At 37.8% G+C, this 19,280-nt stretch overlaps 1 protein-coding gene across 2 annotated transcripts; it reads left to right on the plus strand.

Annotated features, from left to right (window-relative positions):
* Nucleotides 1-8,403: 8,403 nt before the first annotated feature.
* Nucleotides 8,404-19,016, plus strand: meiob (meiosis specific with OB-fold). Of its 2 annotated transcripts, XM_035943152.2 has the most exons (15): nt 8,408-11,043; nt 11,328-11,436; nt 12,035-12,092; nt 12,281-12,412; nt 13,054-13,126; nt 13,276-13,471; nt 15,080-15,180; nt 15,411-15,463; nt 15,651-15,746; nt 15,954-16,046; nt 16,552-16,696; nt 16,829-17,015; nt 17,740-17,826; nt 17,911-17,985; nt 18,898-19,016. In XM_035943152.2, exons 2-15 carry the CDS (start codon nt 11,380-11,382, stop codon nt 18,913-18,915), a joined length of 1,371 nt encoding a protein of 456 aa, XP_035799045.2. In that variant the 5' UTR covers nt 8,408-11,043; nt 11,328-11,379; the 3' UTR covers nt 18,916-19,016. The 2 variants fall into 2 exon arrangements, with proteins under 2 accessions (XP_023154611.2, XP_035799045.2); XM_023298843.3 differs by lacking the exon at nt 18,898-19,016 and having other exon boundaries at nt 8,404-11,043; nt 17,911-18,831.
* Nucleotides 19,017-19,280: the final 264 nt, after the last annotated feature.

A 19,280-nucleotide genomic window follows, 5' to 3' on the forward strand; every position in this document is an offset into this window, starting at 1 on the left:
GGCAGAATTGAGATGCAAGGAAGAGATAAAGTGATTTGCACTGTTTTTTGAAAGCAATGGAAGATTTAAAATAATTCAAGGCTTGAAAAATGTATACACTCAACATGTTTGGTTTTATTCCTGCATAGAGGAATTTATGGTGCCACCAAAGAGGCTTTACCAAAAAGCAAAAAGATGAGAAGTCAGAATAAAATGCACTTTTTTTGCTAGTTTAGTTCATTAGAATTTCATTTCCTCAAACCTAACAAACACTTTAGTTTGCTTAATAGTAAGAAAAAACAAGAAAATGCATAGATTTATGTTAAACAAGGTATTAAGGACTCGTTGCCTTTATTTTGTGTGGAACAGTCATGCTTATTGTCGTGTATATGAGCCACGTATTTGATATACATGATAATTCTAAGAGGCATTCACATTTAAAACTAATGAGCATTTACAAAAAAAGCAACAAATTTTAGAAAAATCTTTACTTTTTCTTGCCAAAACCCTGCACTGCCCTCAAGGGGGTTATATATAAAAATAGTAAGTCAAGTGTGCTTTTTAAGAATTTTTGACTTTTTAAAATTAAAAACTCACTCAAGAAGTCAGTCACCTACCTTCTGTACAATTTCTCATCAGTTTTACATTTATGCTGTCCTGCATTTCTCTGCTTGCTGTTAAATTCTCACAGACTCGCTGCATTCCCAATATTTCACTTATTTAGCTGAGCTGGCTCCCATTTTAATCAAGACTCCGTTCAGCCTCAGTCAAACTGCTGTTGATGTTACACTGGCCCTGGCAGAGCTCGTCTCTGTGCTGCCCACACATTCTCTCCCCCCATATCTTTCTGTGTGTTCCCCCTTTATGCTGCAGCGCTGAACCCCGTGAGCCTGACTGGTTATTGCTGGGAAAGCCTGGTTCTTCCCAGTCAACTCCCTCATTCCTCCCCCCCCCCGCTGTTCCCTGGTCTGGACTGGCTGATGCCACACTAATGCGCTGCAGTACATGATGGCTCTGACTAGGATGGGGCCATAATTCGTTCCATTCCTTTTTATTAAACCCATAGCCACACTGTTATTAGTGCTTGGTGAGGAGAGCTGCTCTGTAACAGCGTGATGTCTTCCATATGTGATGTTACTACCATCCCAAAGAGAGAGAGGGCTGAGAGGCAGATGAGGCGGGGCTTTTCCCCCCTCTAATGGCAGAGGTTGGTTTGAAGAAAGCCTAAATGACATCCAGTAGGATCTAGGATCAGAGCTGAATGGTTTGCTCTGAGAGACGTCTAATGCATCGGCCATTTCTGCTGTGTAGAGGCCTGTAGTCAATGCATTTTTTTACAATACAGTATGTACTTTATGTTCGCAAAAGTAACAGTGTCTCTCCCATACCTGTCTCTGACAAAGGCTCCTATTGCATCTGTGTAGATTACAGGTAAATCACAGGAGATGCACCCCTCGCAATACTTAGAATGCACAATAATAATAAAAAAAAGACAGAAAAATAGAACTTTTATTTTGAAAAACTGTTACTTTTAGACACTCCACGGGTCTACAACACTAGGTATTGTTTCTTTTACTCAGAAAATGTGAATCTGAATATTTTACTCATACAACCATTGATTCTTTTGTGGCAAAAGAAATTATTATTCCACAGTGCAATAAATGCCTTAAGGTAATACAATTGTCTAGAAAGCCTTTCTGTACTGTAGTCTGTTTCTCTTTGTCTTTATATAAATACAGACATTCCAAACATAAAATGATGCGGAAAAGACACAAATTGGTGCATAAAAACTCACCACAATGCAGAATTTCCTGCTGGAGGACACCCAGACCAACCACTTAATGTGTCCCTCCTCAGTGTAAAAGCACAAGCTACATCCATGTCTTTTAGAGTATTGATTTCTACCAAAAGAGCTTTTTTTCCACATTTTTTAAGGTACTAGAATCTCCAAAACTTATTAAGCACATTATATCTCTTTTGTTTAATTTGTGCAAAAACCAAAAGTGCAGAGGGTTAGTCTAGTTTAGCATAAAGATTGGAGGGAATCTGTTCTTTATAAATGTGAAAAAAATCCACCTGAGTTGATGTATGAACATATTATATCTAGTTTGTTTAATTGTAGTTAGCTGCCTTTACAATTGGTGAAGTCAGCTAACTGCATCATAGTCATGAAAATAAATAAAAACCATTAAACGAGAAGGCGTGTCCAAACTTTTGACTGGTAGTGTATATACATTCTCTAACTCTCTGTAAAAGCAAATTAGTGGATTTTCCCAAAACATCAAACTATTGCTCTAATGTCTATTATAGTTTTACAATGTGAGAACAGAGTCGTAGGTGAGCTGGTGTGCTGAGCTGCAGTGCATGAAGGAGGGCTCAGAAAGAAATGAGGATTTCGTAGATCTGCAAGTTCTATGCAACATTTTAGACTTCTATTTAAGTCATTTTTAAGGCAGGAAGGGATTATTTTAATGTTAAAAACTTTGAAATATCTAAGTTTGGTAACACAATGAGAGGGGGACTAATATTTTAATTCCTTTCTGCACACAAGTCCCATGTCTAGCAACTTTTAAAATGCATCACTGGAGATTGAATGTACAAAAAACATGTATCAGACATGTACAAATTGCTGTGTTTCTGGTTGATATTTTGATCTCTGGCGGATTTGATACATTAACATGAAAAACAGAAACGTGATGACTCTCCTTGGCCTTCTCTGCAGAGATCAGGGTTGTTCATGCAGAGATCTGAGTCTTCAGAATATCACTGGATTTGATTCTCTGCATATTAAATCCTTTGGTAAGCACCACAAACACCACACAGTGAATATAAACAGTAGATATGAATAGAAATACTGATCTAATATTCATGTTTTGTTTTAAATGACTCCAATTAGAGTCTCCGTTGAGCGTTTCTGACCATGACACCAGTAAATTGGAGGACAAGATTCCAGCATGTTCGTTCCACTTTTGGAAAAAAAATACAAATGCTTCATGCCTGAATCTCTTTGGAAAGTCAAAGTCTTAAAATACTGTAAGCCCAATAATAGATCATGATGAGTTTTCTATTCCAAACAGTAAGAATTTTACTAGACTAGATGTGACAGTTATTCATTGAAACTCCCCTGGTATTGCAGCCCATTATAAATAACATAAAAGCAGATTTCTGCATGTGTTGACCACATACAGATGATGCTTTACGCAGAACATCAGTCCCACATGCTGTAAAATCAGCACCTAATCAAAGCAACACTGAAATCATTTAACAATCAACTCATAAATGGCATCATTGTCATATAGCGTGAAACTGTGTTCTGCTTTGTACCATTTTTAGGGGCGATGCTCCAGAATATAATGATTTCATTGTTCAGTGGAACGCATGCGGCAAAGAAATCAAAGCTTCTGTTTCATATATCACTCAGCAATAATTGAAGAAATGTGTTTCTGAACTTATTTGAGGGAGAAAAAAATACTTCAAAGATTTTTTTTTTTCTCTCGAATAAAGGCACTTGGGGTCAAATCTGGAGCGAGATATTTCTGTCAGGGCTTGTCAGAGGGGAACTACCTAAACAGTGGAGGTTGTGAGGACGTTTGTGATAGACTGGGACAGCAGGACGGGCTTTGATGCAGCTGAAATACAGCTCGGGGTCTTTCCACAGTTAAAATGACGAATGGATGAAAATCTCTCAGGGTAACATTAAATTGACAGTGGCAGTATATCAGGAGGGATTTTTTGTCCTGGTGGATAAAAAGTTTGAACCGAGTGATGCCCTTTGCCTCAATACTAAAATCTCTCTCTTCTCTCTCTCTCTCACCCACACACACACACACACGTCTATACATACGATGTGGATAACACACTCTTGCTACAAATCACACAACTTGCACCCACTAACTTATGCGCAGAAAATCAAGTTCAGGATGAGAAAAGCAATGAAGTGCTGCTCATAGGCGAATATTTCAAAGCAGACAGCTTCTATCTTCCAAATTCAGATCAGCCAGTAATGATATATGGGGAACGTGTGTACATGCAGAATGTATTACACATGTGGAAAAAGTTTTAGCTGCGCATTGGGCTCTAGAGATGGCAATGCTCATTTGTTTGTTGGTCAGTCAGCCATGTCCACATTATTGGATTAAGTGCTATGAAATTTACTACCTGCATTCGATGTCCCCTGAAAATAAAGCTGAATGATCGCCTTGCTTTTCTTTAGCGCCACCATTAGGTTGATATTTGTGATTCAGAGCTTAAATTTGGAGGATTTTACCATGATTTCTCATGATATTTGATACAGTTATGTTCTGTCAAGAAATTGTAGCAATTGTAGTGATCTTTTAACATTTTGTAGTGTTATTATCAGATAAAAATTCTAATTTGTCCTTAGTTTATGACCAAATGACTTTTTTTTTTAAAAAATTGTGTTTGATGGCTATCACATGGTAACTGTGCTGTTTGGCTAAAAGTACTGCAGTGCAAGAGTATGAGACTGTCCTCCCCATAGATTGTACAACTTCCATGATGGGACCTGGTTACTGAGACTTCTGTGATGCAAACAGACAGATCAAATTTGGATTATGGCCACAACTGTACTTTACTGTACAAGTCACACAGCAGGGTGATAAAGAACATGCCTGATCTGGGTGTGTAGGTGCTGGTACCTGTTTTGTTTAAACTTTGACATGAAAGCATTAAGCAACAGCATTTGTGTTTGCAGTTAGTAACAGCATGGAAAACCATTTGAGTCCATTGTAGCGCAGTAGTTGTTTCATTTCAGCTAAGTTTCGATTCAGATATGTCCTTTTCTGTTTCCCCCCTCATTTAGTTTTCATTTTTATGTCTTGTAATGTGATGTTTCCTGTTTAAGTTATGTGTCACAAAGTTTAACCTGCAAAACAAGACGACTCTAAATCAGCTCACAGCACATCAAAAGGCCAGTCATAGCAATAACATGGCAAATGCCACAGTGTTCCTCCCATTGCCTCATTATGGTGGCGTAATGATGGGAGCTGACATCATACACGCATGCCACTGATTTCTGTCTTTGTGCCGCTTTTCAACAGCATGTTATTAACATCATTTAAGGTTTCCTCCGCAGTCGCATACCCCCATCTCACTGGACATGTGGATGAGGAAACAGGGTGCATTGTTCAAGCAGAGCACCAGCTGGATCCAATGCCTGTGAGCAGCCCCAGTGGTGCAGCAGCTACAGTCAGTCACACAGGTGGCAGGGAAATTACAGTGTACACATACTTGTAGTTTGGACGTCTTCCACTTGTGGAAGCCAATAAAGACTCCGCAGACTCCTGCCAACGACTGCAAAAGCTATAGTTGGATGTCGAAGTCTGGGATATGCCAAGGTATTGCTCACCACGCACAGAACAATATGTTTTAATGGTCGGATTCAATGAAATAATGAGGATTGGTTTCATTAGATCCTCACAGAGCATCTCTTTCAGGAGCTACTCCACTGAAATCATTTTAAACAAAAGCCCTGTTGTCTTGCATGTGTGCGCTCATACATATGTGCTTGCATGTGAACTGAAACCACCTAAATACTACGACTTGTCTACTCGCTTCCCGTACAGAAAATTACAGCACTGTGAAACCACGTGAAGGATTTTTTTTGGTACATCACATAGTGTAAACAGCAGCTCTTGTACTTCCCGATTACAAACGCTCATTCAGATCAAACTCTAGGCACTATTGTTAGAAAAAACACACAGAACATTATAATGGAAATGTGTAGCTGTCATATTTTTTCAGCCCCTGCAGCTCCAAAAGGACTTGGTTTTGTGTTGTCTTTGTGTTGCCATGTCTCTGAGCGGTCACTGGTGTCTTTACTTCCTGTTCTCTTCTCATGTTTTATGCAGGCTGTGCAGTTTAACCATAAATCTACAGTCTGGTGCCATTGTGGAGGTCCAGCTGCTAATTTAGAGCAGTGGTGGGAGAAAACAGTCAGATCTTAGTAACAGTAGCAAGACCACAGCATCAAAATAGTCAGATGCAAAAGTGCAAGTATGATCAGAAAAATGGCCTGAAAATCTGGTGGCTGATACAGAGAAGCTCCTGTCAGAGTTTAGTTCAGTCAGTGGTGGAAAGCACGGATCACTTTACTAGAATATTTCCGTCTATTGCATCTTCTACTTGACTACATTTACAAACACGACAAACATTGTACTTTTTACTCCGCTACATCTGCCTGACAGCTTTAGTTCCTTTTTTTGGATCACAATATTTCATACACCGTGTGTCCAGTGAAAACTGTGTATTTCCAAATTTGATTGGATTTGTATGTGGATGATTAACTGAAGGCATTAGCGTTTCTTTACAGGCTGGGAATATTCTCCTACTTCTAAACATGTACATAAACTTTGACATAAGAAAAGTTGATTTGTTACTCTCTAAGTCCTACAGACTTGTTTTATGTGTGAGTTCAAAGACATATCCTTGTCAAAAATTACTCCAAGGTTCCTCACAGTAGTACTGGATGCCAAAGTAATGTTTATAACCAAAAACCTGCAAAATTAATTTGTTGTGCATATATATGCTTTTTTATTATTATTTTTGTTTCGCTGCAATACGTTAGGTCCTTTTTCTACAAAGCACTGACATTTTAAGTGTGGAGAGTCTCAGTCAGCTTCCCATTGCATATCTAAAAAAAATTTGAATCCAAGGTCAGTTGGGTGTTCTTCAATTCAGATTTATAAAAGCTTGGCAGATGAAAAGCAAAACATCTTTAAAAATCTAAAACATATTAAATGACAGAGAGGTGCTCTCTTAGAAATCCTTTAGTCATTTTGTACAAATAGCATTTACATTCTTCAAACAACTTCCTTTGAATGTGGTGATTGAATGCCTCATGATGGCTGTGTTTGCCAATGGATTTTATGCTATTTTTCCAAGGTCAAGGTGTGTAATGCAGTTTTCTTAAGAAGGAACATGTTTGTTCACAGCAAGACATTGATTGATGTATCAGGAAAATATGGAACTCCCTGCAAGACTAAAGTGTGTCATTGTACACCTGAATGTCTACTGAATGTTGCAACTGCATTCATTATCACCGATTATTTCACTTACTTATTCATCTTCTTATGTAAGATTTACACAAGAATGCATTAAATGATATTAATGCAATATCTATTGATAATTTGAGAAAAAAAATCCATCACTTTAACTTTACTTAGTGTGTTTTTTCTCTCTCTTTTCTGCAGAGAGTTGGAGAGAGTCTGTAACTGAAGAACCACTGTGAAACTCCAGTTGCCAATCCAACTTGGATCAGACTATTTTTTGTTTTTGTGGTACAACTTGTCATACGTGCTTGATCAGTTATGACTGAGTTGACTGGAAATATTTTGTTGGTTTGTTTGTTTTTGAGACCAAGCATATCATGTTAAAAAATATTCCATATATTTTGTTTTGTATTATTGTTACATACAACTACATATTGTTCAGAAACAGTAGTTGACTTCTGCATTATACATATTTTTTGTTAATTTGTGCTCAAAATGGGGCTTTTTATGACAACTTCAGTTTTTTTTTATTTTTTTTAAATTTCAACTCATCCATAATCAGAGATTGTTTGATGTACTTGTCCAATATTGCAGATTCTGAATCAGGGACATCGTGAGAAATACCAGTTAAAATTTCATGATTTTATCTTTGGTAGTTCTTGAAATGTTGTGGTTCAAATACAACCTCGAATTTCCGAAGTGCGAAGGAGCTGCTGAAAGTGGATTGACTTGAAATTTTGAAGAAAAAAATCTATCCCAGAAAGTATCTGATATGTAAGTCTATTATTTCAAATGCCATTTTAAATATCCGTAGTTTACAATTTAAAAGGCAAAACTAATCAGGGGCCTTAATGGAGAAGGCCCCTGATTAGTACTCGGCCAGGAGGCGGAACCTCAGCGGAGTTATGGGATGATTGGCGTTGGTTTGTCTGTCTGTTCGCAACATTACTCAAAACAGACTAACGGATTTGGATGAAATTTTCAGGGAAGGTCAGAAATGACACAAGGACCAAATGATTAGATTTTGGCAGTTACAGTCTGGATCCATAGATTTATTAAGGATTTCTGTATCATTGCGAGATAGCTTCACGGCGTCACTGTAACTATGACAACAAATGAAGTGAACGTACACATGCATAACACACGCCTGTGCTCAGCGCATGGTCATTATGTTTGTGGGTGCATCTATATTCAATAGCCACGTTCTATAGTGCTGTGATTTCTGCCAAGAATTTTTTCAAGATTTCAGCCGTCGGAAATGATACGACTGAACAGCCTTGGCGGAGTACTGCGCTCTCTGAGTGCCTTTCTTGTTTTAGATGGAATAACCCCACACTGTAAATACTGTGTGTAAACATAATGCAACATGATATCAGTACTTAATTTTTCCAACATTACAAATATCAATACAAATATATTTTAATGCTTTAAAATTCCTGATTTTATTAATTTTTGAAAGTGCTGTCTAAGTACAGCTCATTAACACTCACAATATCATTAGTCTCAATTTCTACTCTGAGACTCTGATTTTTTTGCACTTTAAACAGCTCATGTCTTCATTATGCCTACAAACATAGTTGCACAGCACATAACTCTACTGTATGCACTCACATGCATAGTACAAAAAAAGTGTACAAGTGCACTCATACAAACACTCACATGTCCACACATAGATGATGGATTAATAGTCAGTGAGCGGTTGGACGGGCCCTCCAGGGAGCAGACCTGAGGCAGGGAGGTCAACCAATCACTGCACATTCCTGCACTGTCTGTGTTTGCAACCTTGTGGATGTGACACAGTACCTCCTGCTTCATTCTGTATGAAGTCATGCTTCCACAGCTGACAGGCAAAACTTCACCTGACTACTGACATTTAAATAGTTTGCTCAAACCGGTTCAAAAGAAGCAGCTGAGTGTTGGATCAAAGTGTGATTGATGACAGATTAGCAGGAGTCTTGAATTCATTAGGAATGAATCATTGAACCCAAAGTAAGTTTGCCTTGATTTATCTGGCGATGCTTTATAGTGCCGCAGTGATTAATGGACTCACAAACTGTAGTCAGAAAAACCTAATGAAATTAGAATTTGAAATTTAGTTTCATTTGAATAGCCAGCCACTGGTGCAAATAGCAAATCGATTCCTTTTGCTTAGCTAAATGTTTGATGTATTTAATCACTCTGGCTTCACATTATACAACATTATACAAAACACATCAATACATTGATGGAACGTTACACATCAGACTGTCTGCTCAGAAATAATCTCACCGCATTGACTTTCTGTTACTGTGCTATAGAACACATTTATGACTGCTACTGCACATTTTTTTCTTATTTCTGTGTCAGCGATTAGGAACACATTGACCGTAGAATCACATCAACAGACGTATTACCGCCTGAAAATCAACATTAGTCACAGGGATAAGATATCTGATCCAAAAGCCCGACTGTGAGGATTAGTCACCATGGAAGAGGAACAAGGTTGTGTGAAGCTGAATGAGGGTTTACTGTTACACCTTTTGATTCCCGCTTACGTGCATGAGACGGTATCATATGTCAAATGCAGCTTTGCGCTATCAAAATAAACCAGGGAACTGCCAAATACGTCTCGGCAGAGCTGTCCAAGAACAAATCCTATGCTGTGACTGATGGCTGGCATGGATCATCAAGGTAATATTAAAGTCTGCGGCCTGAGACTTTCAAACATATGACTCATAGAGTGTTCAAATATAATGTGAATGTAAGCGTGTAGAGCTGACAGCTTCCAGTCACATCCATCAGTTATAGCAGCTGCGTTGTTTAGTGCCGTTTCACTGCATGTTTGCACAGCTGTAAAGATGTTTACTGTGCTGAAGGTGTGTTAAAACAGGTAATCCTCAGTAACATGACATAAAGTCTATCAAAACAGTGAATGAATAGAGTCTGGTCTCTATTCATTACTATGACAAAGATTTTCATTTATCACACTTAGTAAAACAAATTAGGTCAATGATTAAAACTGCAACAGGGTGGCATTGCAACAATTTTGCCTGCATTACTATAAGCAGTTCAATGACTTTATCAGGTTGTGATATTATCATTGTTGGAGAAAAATATACTTTTGCCAAGAAGATGAAGTGGAAAGAAATGGGTGATTTACAAAAATGTTAAACTGCCACGATTTATCGATTCATTGATTAGTTGTCAACTACTATATCAATTTTCAGCTACCTTAATACCTGATCAATCAGTTTGAGTGATTTTTAATCAAAAAAGTCTAAATCCTCTGATTCTAGTTTGTTAAATTAGAATATTTTCAGTTGTTTTCACTCCTCTGTGATAGTAAACTAAATCTTTGGGTTGTGGACAGAACAAGACATTGGAGGACATGATCTTGGACTTTAGGAAACACTGATTGACATTTTTCACCATTTTCTGTCATTTTAACGACCAGGCAACTAATCGATTAATCAAGAAAATGATCTACAGATGATTATGACAATAATCATTATTTGCAGACCTAGGAATGCTAGCTTTCATGTGCATGTCTTACATTTCCATGACTGAACATCAACATACAGCTCATATTGCAAAATACTGACAGACAATGACCACTTCACAGACAGTTTTTTTTCTCAGCTGTAGTCAAGTAAAGTTTAGTAAGTCCCCATTATTTATATAGCACATTTAAAATATTAGACATTGACCCAAAGTGTTTTCCAATACATAAACAACATTTTAAAAAATTGTAAAGACCCTACAATTTTATTTATTATACTCATTTACCTGGCTAATTTAAATATTAAAGTTATGACCTTGCTGTATTAGATATTCCACAAATTTGGCAAACTAGGTTGAAGATTAAGGTTCAGATCCTCTAGGCTATAAACAGCTAAGTTTTAACTATTATTACTGTAATTAATATTCGTTTTCTGCCTTTTTTCTGTGTCTGTTGCAAGAAGTTCCATATTTCCGACAGCATTTGAAGGCAGCATCAGAACTCCACACGTTCCGTCGAGCAGCAGCTTAACCGCGAAAATCTCCTGTTAAGTGGGAAAACAAGAGGCCTCGACAGGTAAAAACAAGACTATCGCTAATTAAAACAGCATTAAGTCTCATGTGTAGCTGAAATGAAGGTGTTTTCATTGTTTTCAAAATCGAATAAAGTTCTCGTTTTGCTAGCTAATTAGCCAGGTTAGCAGTTGTATGTTGGTTTTAGCTAAAAAGCTAATGTATGGTATAGCTGATGTTTGGGTTTAGCCAATAATAGAAAAAAGATGTTTTCAAACTTAATGTCCACTCAGAATTAAAACCTAAATGTTCACTTTTTTAATTTGTTTGCTTTTCTTCATTTTACAGGGTGTCCAAATACAATAAAAAAGGAACTGTGTCAAGATAATGAACAAGCAAAATGGCTGCTCATACCGTCATTGCCATCTCTGAGCTGCATCCCAACTTCTCTCATCCAGTGAGTTCCCCTGATTTTTGCTTTGATCTAATGTCAGGATTTTTCCTGCGAGTAGGAATTTTTGACACCCACTGAGAAAATTTAGGCTTCCCCCAAAAGAAAATAACCAAGCCCAAATTGATCAAATTAATATTTATTTTCTTAACCAATTTAGTTGGGTTTAATTTACTGAAACATGACAGAAATTTTGTTTATCAGTTGTCAGAAATAACAGAAAAATGCACAGGTTTCTGTCGAATAATGCAGATTCATTGCCCACACTATTAGAATTAGGATAGTCTTATGAATCCTTGCTTGCGTACTTAAGAGGGTCCTCATACAGTACACTGTGTGCAAACTGCTCGCTCTAACTGCTGTGCGTAAACGCCCATTCTAGGGCAGGAAAAACCCTGAATGTAATTTATTAATTACAGAAATTCCTAAAACTAAATCTGTGTCTGATCTCCTTGGATATTTTCTTTAGTTGTAGTTGTACACTGATGGAAAATGGTAATTTTTCGGGCCTGTTTTGCTTAATTTGTTTTGCAATCTGGATTGAATTATTGGAATCTCCATAAACAGTACTGCTCACTGTCCTTGTCTTTGTAATGTCTTTCAGAAAGTTGTCGGCATCATTATTGGAAAAACTGATGTCAAAAGCTTCCCTGACCGAAAAAGTTAGTACCATTTCTTGCTACTAGTCCATATATAAACTTACATTCAAACTTCTAACAGCCTTGCACTGCGCTGCCTTGTACACCAGCTCCCTCTCCTGGTTATTGTTTTTAATACTCTCCTCTGCCTTCTTTCTCTCAGTTTACCGTTGAACTGCTTCACTCACCAAATCTACATGTTTGAATTTCAGATGCAAGTGTTGACAGATTCACTTTTGGCTTCACCATTAAGGACTCACCTGACTTCTTCATCAATGTGACGGCCTGGGGAAATGACAGATATATCACCGGGCTCACTAACAGCTTCAGCATTGGAGATTGTGGTGAGGAAGTCAATCTCATAGCTCTCACATTCCTTGAAAAGGATTTAGAATGTGTGGATCTGGTGTAAAAATATATACTTTTGTTTTGTTTTTGAGATACTAAAAAACAGTATATATTTCCTTTTCATCATTATATTTTGTTTATTTGTTTAGATCTCCATTAGCTGGTCCCCTTAGGACAAGTAGTTTCCCTGGTGTCACCTTCAAAAACATGTGTAAATAAAAATATACAAAAAACATTACAGTTTACGCAAATTAGCACATATGACCACTCACTGGACATGACTATCAGCAGAAGTATCAAACTAAATGTATAGCGTCCAGATTAATCAAAAGACTTCAAAATTAGGCTACAGTTGTGTTCAGCTTTGATGAGTGTCTTATTCACTCTAAGATGCTTCATTGTCATCAATTTACATCTAGATAATAGGAGCTCTTGTGAAATCATTGATACGAGTAAATCAGCATGCTCTTGCATTAACTTGCACTTGTACATCTTTTGTTGCTGTAAAATGCATAATAAGATAACTACTGTGTAACTTTAAATCTAAATTTTACCCATAGCATTGATGCTTAGTAACTTTGAGCATGCACTCAGTGAAATATCAATGAGGAGTACTGTTTCCTATAATTTTTTCCAGTGACAATTGAAAATGCTTTAATTTCCACCAAAGACCCGGAGAAAGGAGACCGATTCAGTCCTGCAACACCAAGGTAATTCAAGTTTTTGATATAGATGTTACATTATGTTCACCCTACTGTGTTGAACACAGTGTAATATGGAGCAAAATATAATCTAAGAGTGTGTAACATCTAACGACGTCAAAGGGCTCTCTGTTTAAAAGGCCTGTGTGCTTTTTCAGCCACTACAGGCTGCTGGTGACGGAGGCTCATTCCCTGGTGAGTCTGTGTGCTGACATGGACACCACTGACAGGCTGCTGCCATTGATTCACCTGCCTGTGAAGGACTCCACAGATTTCTACCCTCTGGGAGACATAGTGGCCAACGGACAGAAGCTGGATGGCTCTGTGATAAACATACTGGCTGCAGTGAAACTGGTAGGACACATTAAGGCCACAGTCTCATAAACAGTATTAACAGAACAGTTCCTCTTGAATACACTCGAACTTTTATAGATCAGGTTAAGCATTTCCAGAAGCTAATTTTCACAGGGATTTTTTTGCTTGTTGCGTACATATTTTGATCTACTTTTACTTTGGTGATTGATATCCTGTCTTTTCCTATATTTATATATGAAGTAAGTGGAATGAGAGTGTTTGAGGAAAACTTCTGTTGTTTTGTTTTTTATTTTAGGAAATGTGCTTTTTTGCTTTCTTTTTTTGACAAGTGATACATATGAAGTTACCCTGAGTAGCTTACCTTAGCAAGTTTGCTCAGAAGCTAATAAAATCTGAGATACGAGCTATAAAGTGTTGATAATTGAAGTCTAGAATTACTGGATATTGTTACCTAAACAGATGCTGACAGCTTTGTAGATAGAGTGCAGACCTTAGAGTAGTATTAATCTTGGAAAGACAACAGCTTAGTAAAATTCTTGAAATGTCAAACTACTTTCCATACTGGTCTACAAAGCTACTCTTGGTGGAAAAAAATGGTATTTGCTTGTGTTTTGTGATTTTCAAAGGAAATTGGAGACCAGTAGGGTCAGCACGTCCATCCAGAAGGACTTCAAATGAGCTGGAAATATTCAAACTAATGGTACTTTGCTTGAATATTTTAGGGAGTAATTTTCAATTAGGCTCATGTAACCTGGTCTCCAGTTGCTTTACTTTTAATACCTTGTTTTCCTAATCAACATTTTGTCCTAACAGAATTTTTATCATTAGAAACAGCTGCTAGCATATTAATTAGCTCAAAGAATAGAGAGTTATAAGTAAAAAGTAAGTAAATACATTTAAAGTATGTTTGCATGATCAGCTAAGTCTTATTAAAAAAAACTGAACCCTGATCATGATTCTCAATCAAATACGTCGGTTATTGAATCAGTTCTGCTTCAAACTAGTCATGAAATGTATCTAGATATTATAGTTTTTGAAAGATGTTTTTCAAACTGGAGTAAACTTGATTATTTCGCTGTAAAACCAGAATGTATTTTCTAAATTTTCTCACGCACAGATTGCATTTGATGATGGTTATTCTCCACTGTAGGCTCATCTATGATGGAAAATGGGCAGTTACATTTTCCTGGGCTGAAAAACAGCATTATAGAAGAGGAAAGGATACTAGAAAGTGGTCATTATGAAAGGCAGTCATGGAAAAGTCATGGTACCTGTCAATGAGACTGTGGTGAAAAGCCTGATAAGCGAGAAGTGGGACATTTTTGACAATAGGTTTGGATGCTTGGCAAATATTTCATCAGTTAAAACAACTTTGCAAATCAGATATGTCCGAGATTTCTAAATTTACCTAATTCATATCTCATACATTTCCAAATAGACTTGAGTGTGTCTGTTTTGTCTGTGTGGTTCCATGGTGAATGCTTGTTGTTGGCTTGGAACACACCAGCTCACCATAATGGCTCTAAAGACGTGCTTCAGAGTTCATGAGGAGGCCAGACCCACCCTGCGCTTAATGTCACTGCATTTTTTTACATGAAGGGAAGATACTGTGATAGGAAGCTCACATGATTCTGTTTACATTTTCAGATTGGAGAGACGAAGCAGTTCACCACTTCAGACGGACGCAAAGGGCAGCGGCTGGAAGTGAAACTCTTTGATGACTCCGTCTCCTCCTTCCCCCTCGTCTGGTTCGTCACAGACATTTATTCATTTGGAAACTGAATAAAGATTTATTACTTCTGTTGCTTTTGTGCCATGTTCCATCTTATTGCTTCTTGGAGCGACCACTGTGCATCTTTAACTCACCACAAATTTACTTCGGTGACATGAAGCTTTAGATTAACCCCCTGAGTAGCATGTGTGTTTGATTTTCACTGCTCTCCCCTGAGTGACTCCTTGACCTCTGTTTCACTTACAGCTGGGACAGAGAGGCCATTCAGCTCATGCAGACTTTGATACCCAAGGAGACACGTAGGTTAACAGCTGCTGCTCATTCTTAGCCACAAAACGAATCTTTATTTAACTGTTATTCCTGCCTGTCATGTCGCATTAACATACTGTACTGAAGTGAAACACAGCAGTGGATATCTGAGATGTGACTGTGTGTTTATGTTTAAGATAACTTACTGTTGTTTTAACTATTATTCTTCATTCAAAGTGCTCTTCATAGCCGACGCCAAGATTAGCTTTGACAGCTTTCGCAGCAGCATGGTGGCAACTGTTAACTCAAGAAGCATAATCACTGTCAATCCTGGTAAGAAACCACAGCAACATTTACAAAAACATAACATCTGATGGAGCCATTCATTGTGCAGTTAATCGAAAACAAGATGGAAACGCTGGTTTAAGATACGACCCACCAGTTGTGGTGTATAATGAAAGTAGAAACTCCACCCAGCAGTGCAAATAGACAGTTTCCAGTGAGGAATACTTGTCAGTGTCAATCAAAATTTGTTCTCAGACACCAAAGAGGCCAGTTTGCTGTTCAGCTATGCTAAAGAAGTGTCAGAATCTGGAGCTCTGGATCAAGATGAAACACCAGAGGATGTGCCTGGTAGGTTATAATGAAGTATTCCCCTCATTCTCATGACAATTAAGTCTTGATGTTTATAAAGAAAGTGTATAAAGTTAAAAAATTATGGAGGGGGTAAGTTTTCACCACAAAATAGCACTAAAAAAATCCAGGTCTAAGCACTTAAGTTGGGTTGGAAAATACATGGGTTTTAGTTCAGTGGCCTGGAGACATTAAAACAACACACAAACGCGTGTCAGCTAGCACCTTCTTCAGGGAACTTGATGTGTTTTTAAAGACTTTTTTAGTTGTAATTCAATCATTACTACCTTCCATGAGCACCTGTGGTTTGATGGACATCAGCAGTACTCCTGTCACTTTTTTCTTGTGTGAAAAGTCAATTTACCAAATACAGTAACTTTGTGGTGAAAGGGTACTACTTTCAACAGGAACATTACCAAAATTCCAGATGTGATGGCAGCATGCTAACCTGCTTTCCTTACAAAAAGACTGTAGATATAGATATGAGTGACTGTTGTTTGTGCAGTGGAGTCCATCACCGATGTGTACACAGTGAGACAGTTGAAGCAGAAGGCCCAGGAAAATCCTGAGGTTTTCTTTGGCATCACATTCAGCTTCATCTCCAAGCTCGACCTCGACTCTTCTGTTTCAAAAGTCATCCGGACACGGTGGTAAGTTCACAGAATGATAGGTAGAGTGGATGAATGATTAAACTATCCCCCTAACAGTCCCATCTGTCAGTCACTCTAAGCACCAGTTAACAAACAGTGCTTTAATTTAGTCTGTTTTCTCTTGTGTCTCAGCTCCAGGTGTAAGTTCCTGGTGTCTGTGGACATGCTGAGCTGCACCAACCAGCTGTGTCCGGGGAGAGATCAGGTTTTTTCCACCACCACAGGCTTTGACCTGCTGGTGGACTTATCAGACCACACCGGCACTCTGCAGGCCTGCTACCTCAGAAGCCCAGTGGCAGAGAAAACACTTGGTTGCACTGTGAGTATTGCTTCACAGAAGAATCACTATTCAGTCTAAATGTATTGTATCCATTTAGAGTGATGCATACATGGCATGTCAAATGCCATGCAGTGCTGCGTTTCAGTGTTCTCTTACGCTTTAACTGAACTGTTCAGATTTTGTGCAGCCAGGAAATAATTTTCAGCTTAATTACTCCACCAAGGAACGCGGCGGAGTTATGTGATGATTGGCATACGTTTGTCTGTTTATCTGTGCAAAACCTTATTCAAAAACGGACTAACGGATTTAGATGAAATTTTCAGGAAGTTCAGAAATGACACAAGGACCAACTGATTAGATTTTGGCAGTGATGCAGCTTATAGTCTGGATCCACATATTTGTTAAATATTTTTGTATCGTTGTCAGATAGCGGCACGGCGTCACTGTAACTATGACAACAAGTGAACACTGCTGCCTGCTGACGATCACATGATTGGGATCCTACTACAAATCGACCGTTGCGGACTTATCGGGACTTATCCATCAGAAATTATACGACTAAGCCTTGACGGAGTACTGCGCTCTCTGAGCACTTTTCTTGTTCATTAAAGCCATGTTTCACAACTTTTTGGAAATAACAGAAAAACTCAACAGTTAAGGATCTACATATAGATTTGAAGTCATTCAGATAAACGTATTAATACATGGAAGATATTGTCTGTGAAATCTGAGAAAAACAGCCCGTTTGTTTGATCCGTTGCAGACAGAGGAGTTTATCAGTTTGACCGATGACGAACGGACTGCAATGAAGTGGAGGCTTCTTTTGGAGAGATGCAAAATATATGTGAAGGTACTACAGCTTTTGGTTCTGTGCTGTATGGGTTGGGTATGAATATAAATCACATGGTTCAAACAGTCTTATAATATGTTGTAGATCCTCCCTTCTACTAAGATAAAGACTGGGGTCCGGGGGACGATCCTGGCCTGCTCACTGGCACATCCAGGAGAGGTGAAACAGCACATGTCTGCTCTGCTGCAACACTGATAGAACAGAAGGGTTCATATGTTCAGTTGACTGCTCTCTCTGCTGTTTGGTACAAAGTGTTCTGACTGAGATGTTTATAGACATTTATACATGTGGGCATTTAGTTTTATGGTCAGATAGAGTCTTTATTTATTCAACTGCCTTATTTATTTAACTTATTATTCTAATTTATTGAAGAACGTGCTGATGGCTGGTTTGACTTTTAAAACTGTGTTGAATAAATCGTTCATTTAAAATATGTATTTTGTCATTTTAGCTTCATTGTAATATTAAATGAACTCTAATCAGCAGCCAGAGTTTAAAAATACAAGCATAAATCGCACAAATTAGACACAAGGACTATTTTCTAATTATAGAAACTCAGTCACATATAGAGGTTAAACTTTTAGAGTAGTAAACTTTTAGGTAGCAGCAAAGCAGCAAAGACTTATTGTCTAAAACTGGATCTTTTAAAACTTGTTTTAATTAGTATATTTTAAGATGTATTTACTTGAATCAACTCTTCTCTTAGAGTCTTTAAACGCAAAAATTTGTTTTTTTGGAGGGTTTCTTGATCATTTTTTCACCTTTTGAAAAGAAGATATGTAGATTAACAATATGTCAGGGATACATATACCAAAAAAGAAAAACAGGGCAACACAAGTAACAGAATGAAAAATTCAGTATCTATAACAAATTTGTTGAAATGTTCAAAGGATCTGTTACAATGATACCATTTTGATGCAGTTTGTCAGAAAAATATGGTATAGAGAGCATCATTTCTCATTAATTCGTTAGTTTTATTAATCTCTTGAACGATAAAATCAAGTGTACAAAAATAGACATACATATTTTACTGTAATTCTACGGTCTTTTGGTCCTGTTATGATAAAGCAGACCAGCGGATGGTGGTAGTGCGCCTATTTTGGAAGCGGAACCTTTGAAACACTGTCGTATATTCCGGACGGACACATTACGGAGACGTACTGATTTGTCGTGAACACCAACAACAGAAGGTAATATAAACTTAGCAAATTTCTCATGTTAGTTGGAACAGTTATGAGTACTACAATTTGTTACAATAAAATGTTTAGGGTTTAAAGTAGAACTGTTTGTTGTGTGAATTCCGCAGCCCGTATGCTTAGCTAGCACGTTGTGCTAAAGTTAGCCTGGAGGTTATCTGTATTATTTCAACATTGGAATTTGACGAAGTTCCTGTCAAACGGTAGCAAACTGCAGCTCATGAGTGCCTCCTATATTCCCCTATAGTGTCTTCCTCA

The sequence above is a fragment of the Amphiprion ocellaris genome, chromosome 18 (assembly GCF_022539595.1).
Source record: "Amphiprion ocellaris isolate individual 3 ecotype Okinawa chromosome 18, ASM2253959v1, whole genome shotgun sequence".
Classification (NCBI taxonomy): domain Eukaryota; kingdom Metazoa; phylum Chordata; class Actinopteri; family Pomacentridae; genus Amphiprion; species Amphiprion ocellaris.

Coding starts and splice junctions, on each gene's coding strand:
- meiob (XM_023298843.3), top strand. CDS start 11,380: ATGGCTGCTCATACCGTCATTGCCATCTCTGAGCTGCATCCCAACTTC. Junction 12,093..12,280: donor AAGCTTCCCTGACCGAAAAA/GTTAGTACCATT, acceptor TTTGAATTTCAG/ATGCAAGTGTTGACAGATTC. Junction 13,127..13,275: donor TTCAGTCCTGCAACACCAAG/GTAATTCAAGTT, acceptor GTGCTTTTTCAG/CCACTACAGGCTGCTGGTGA.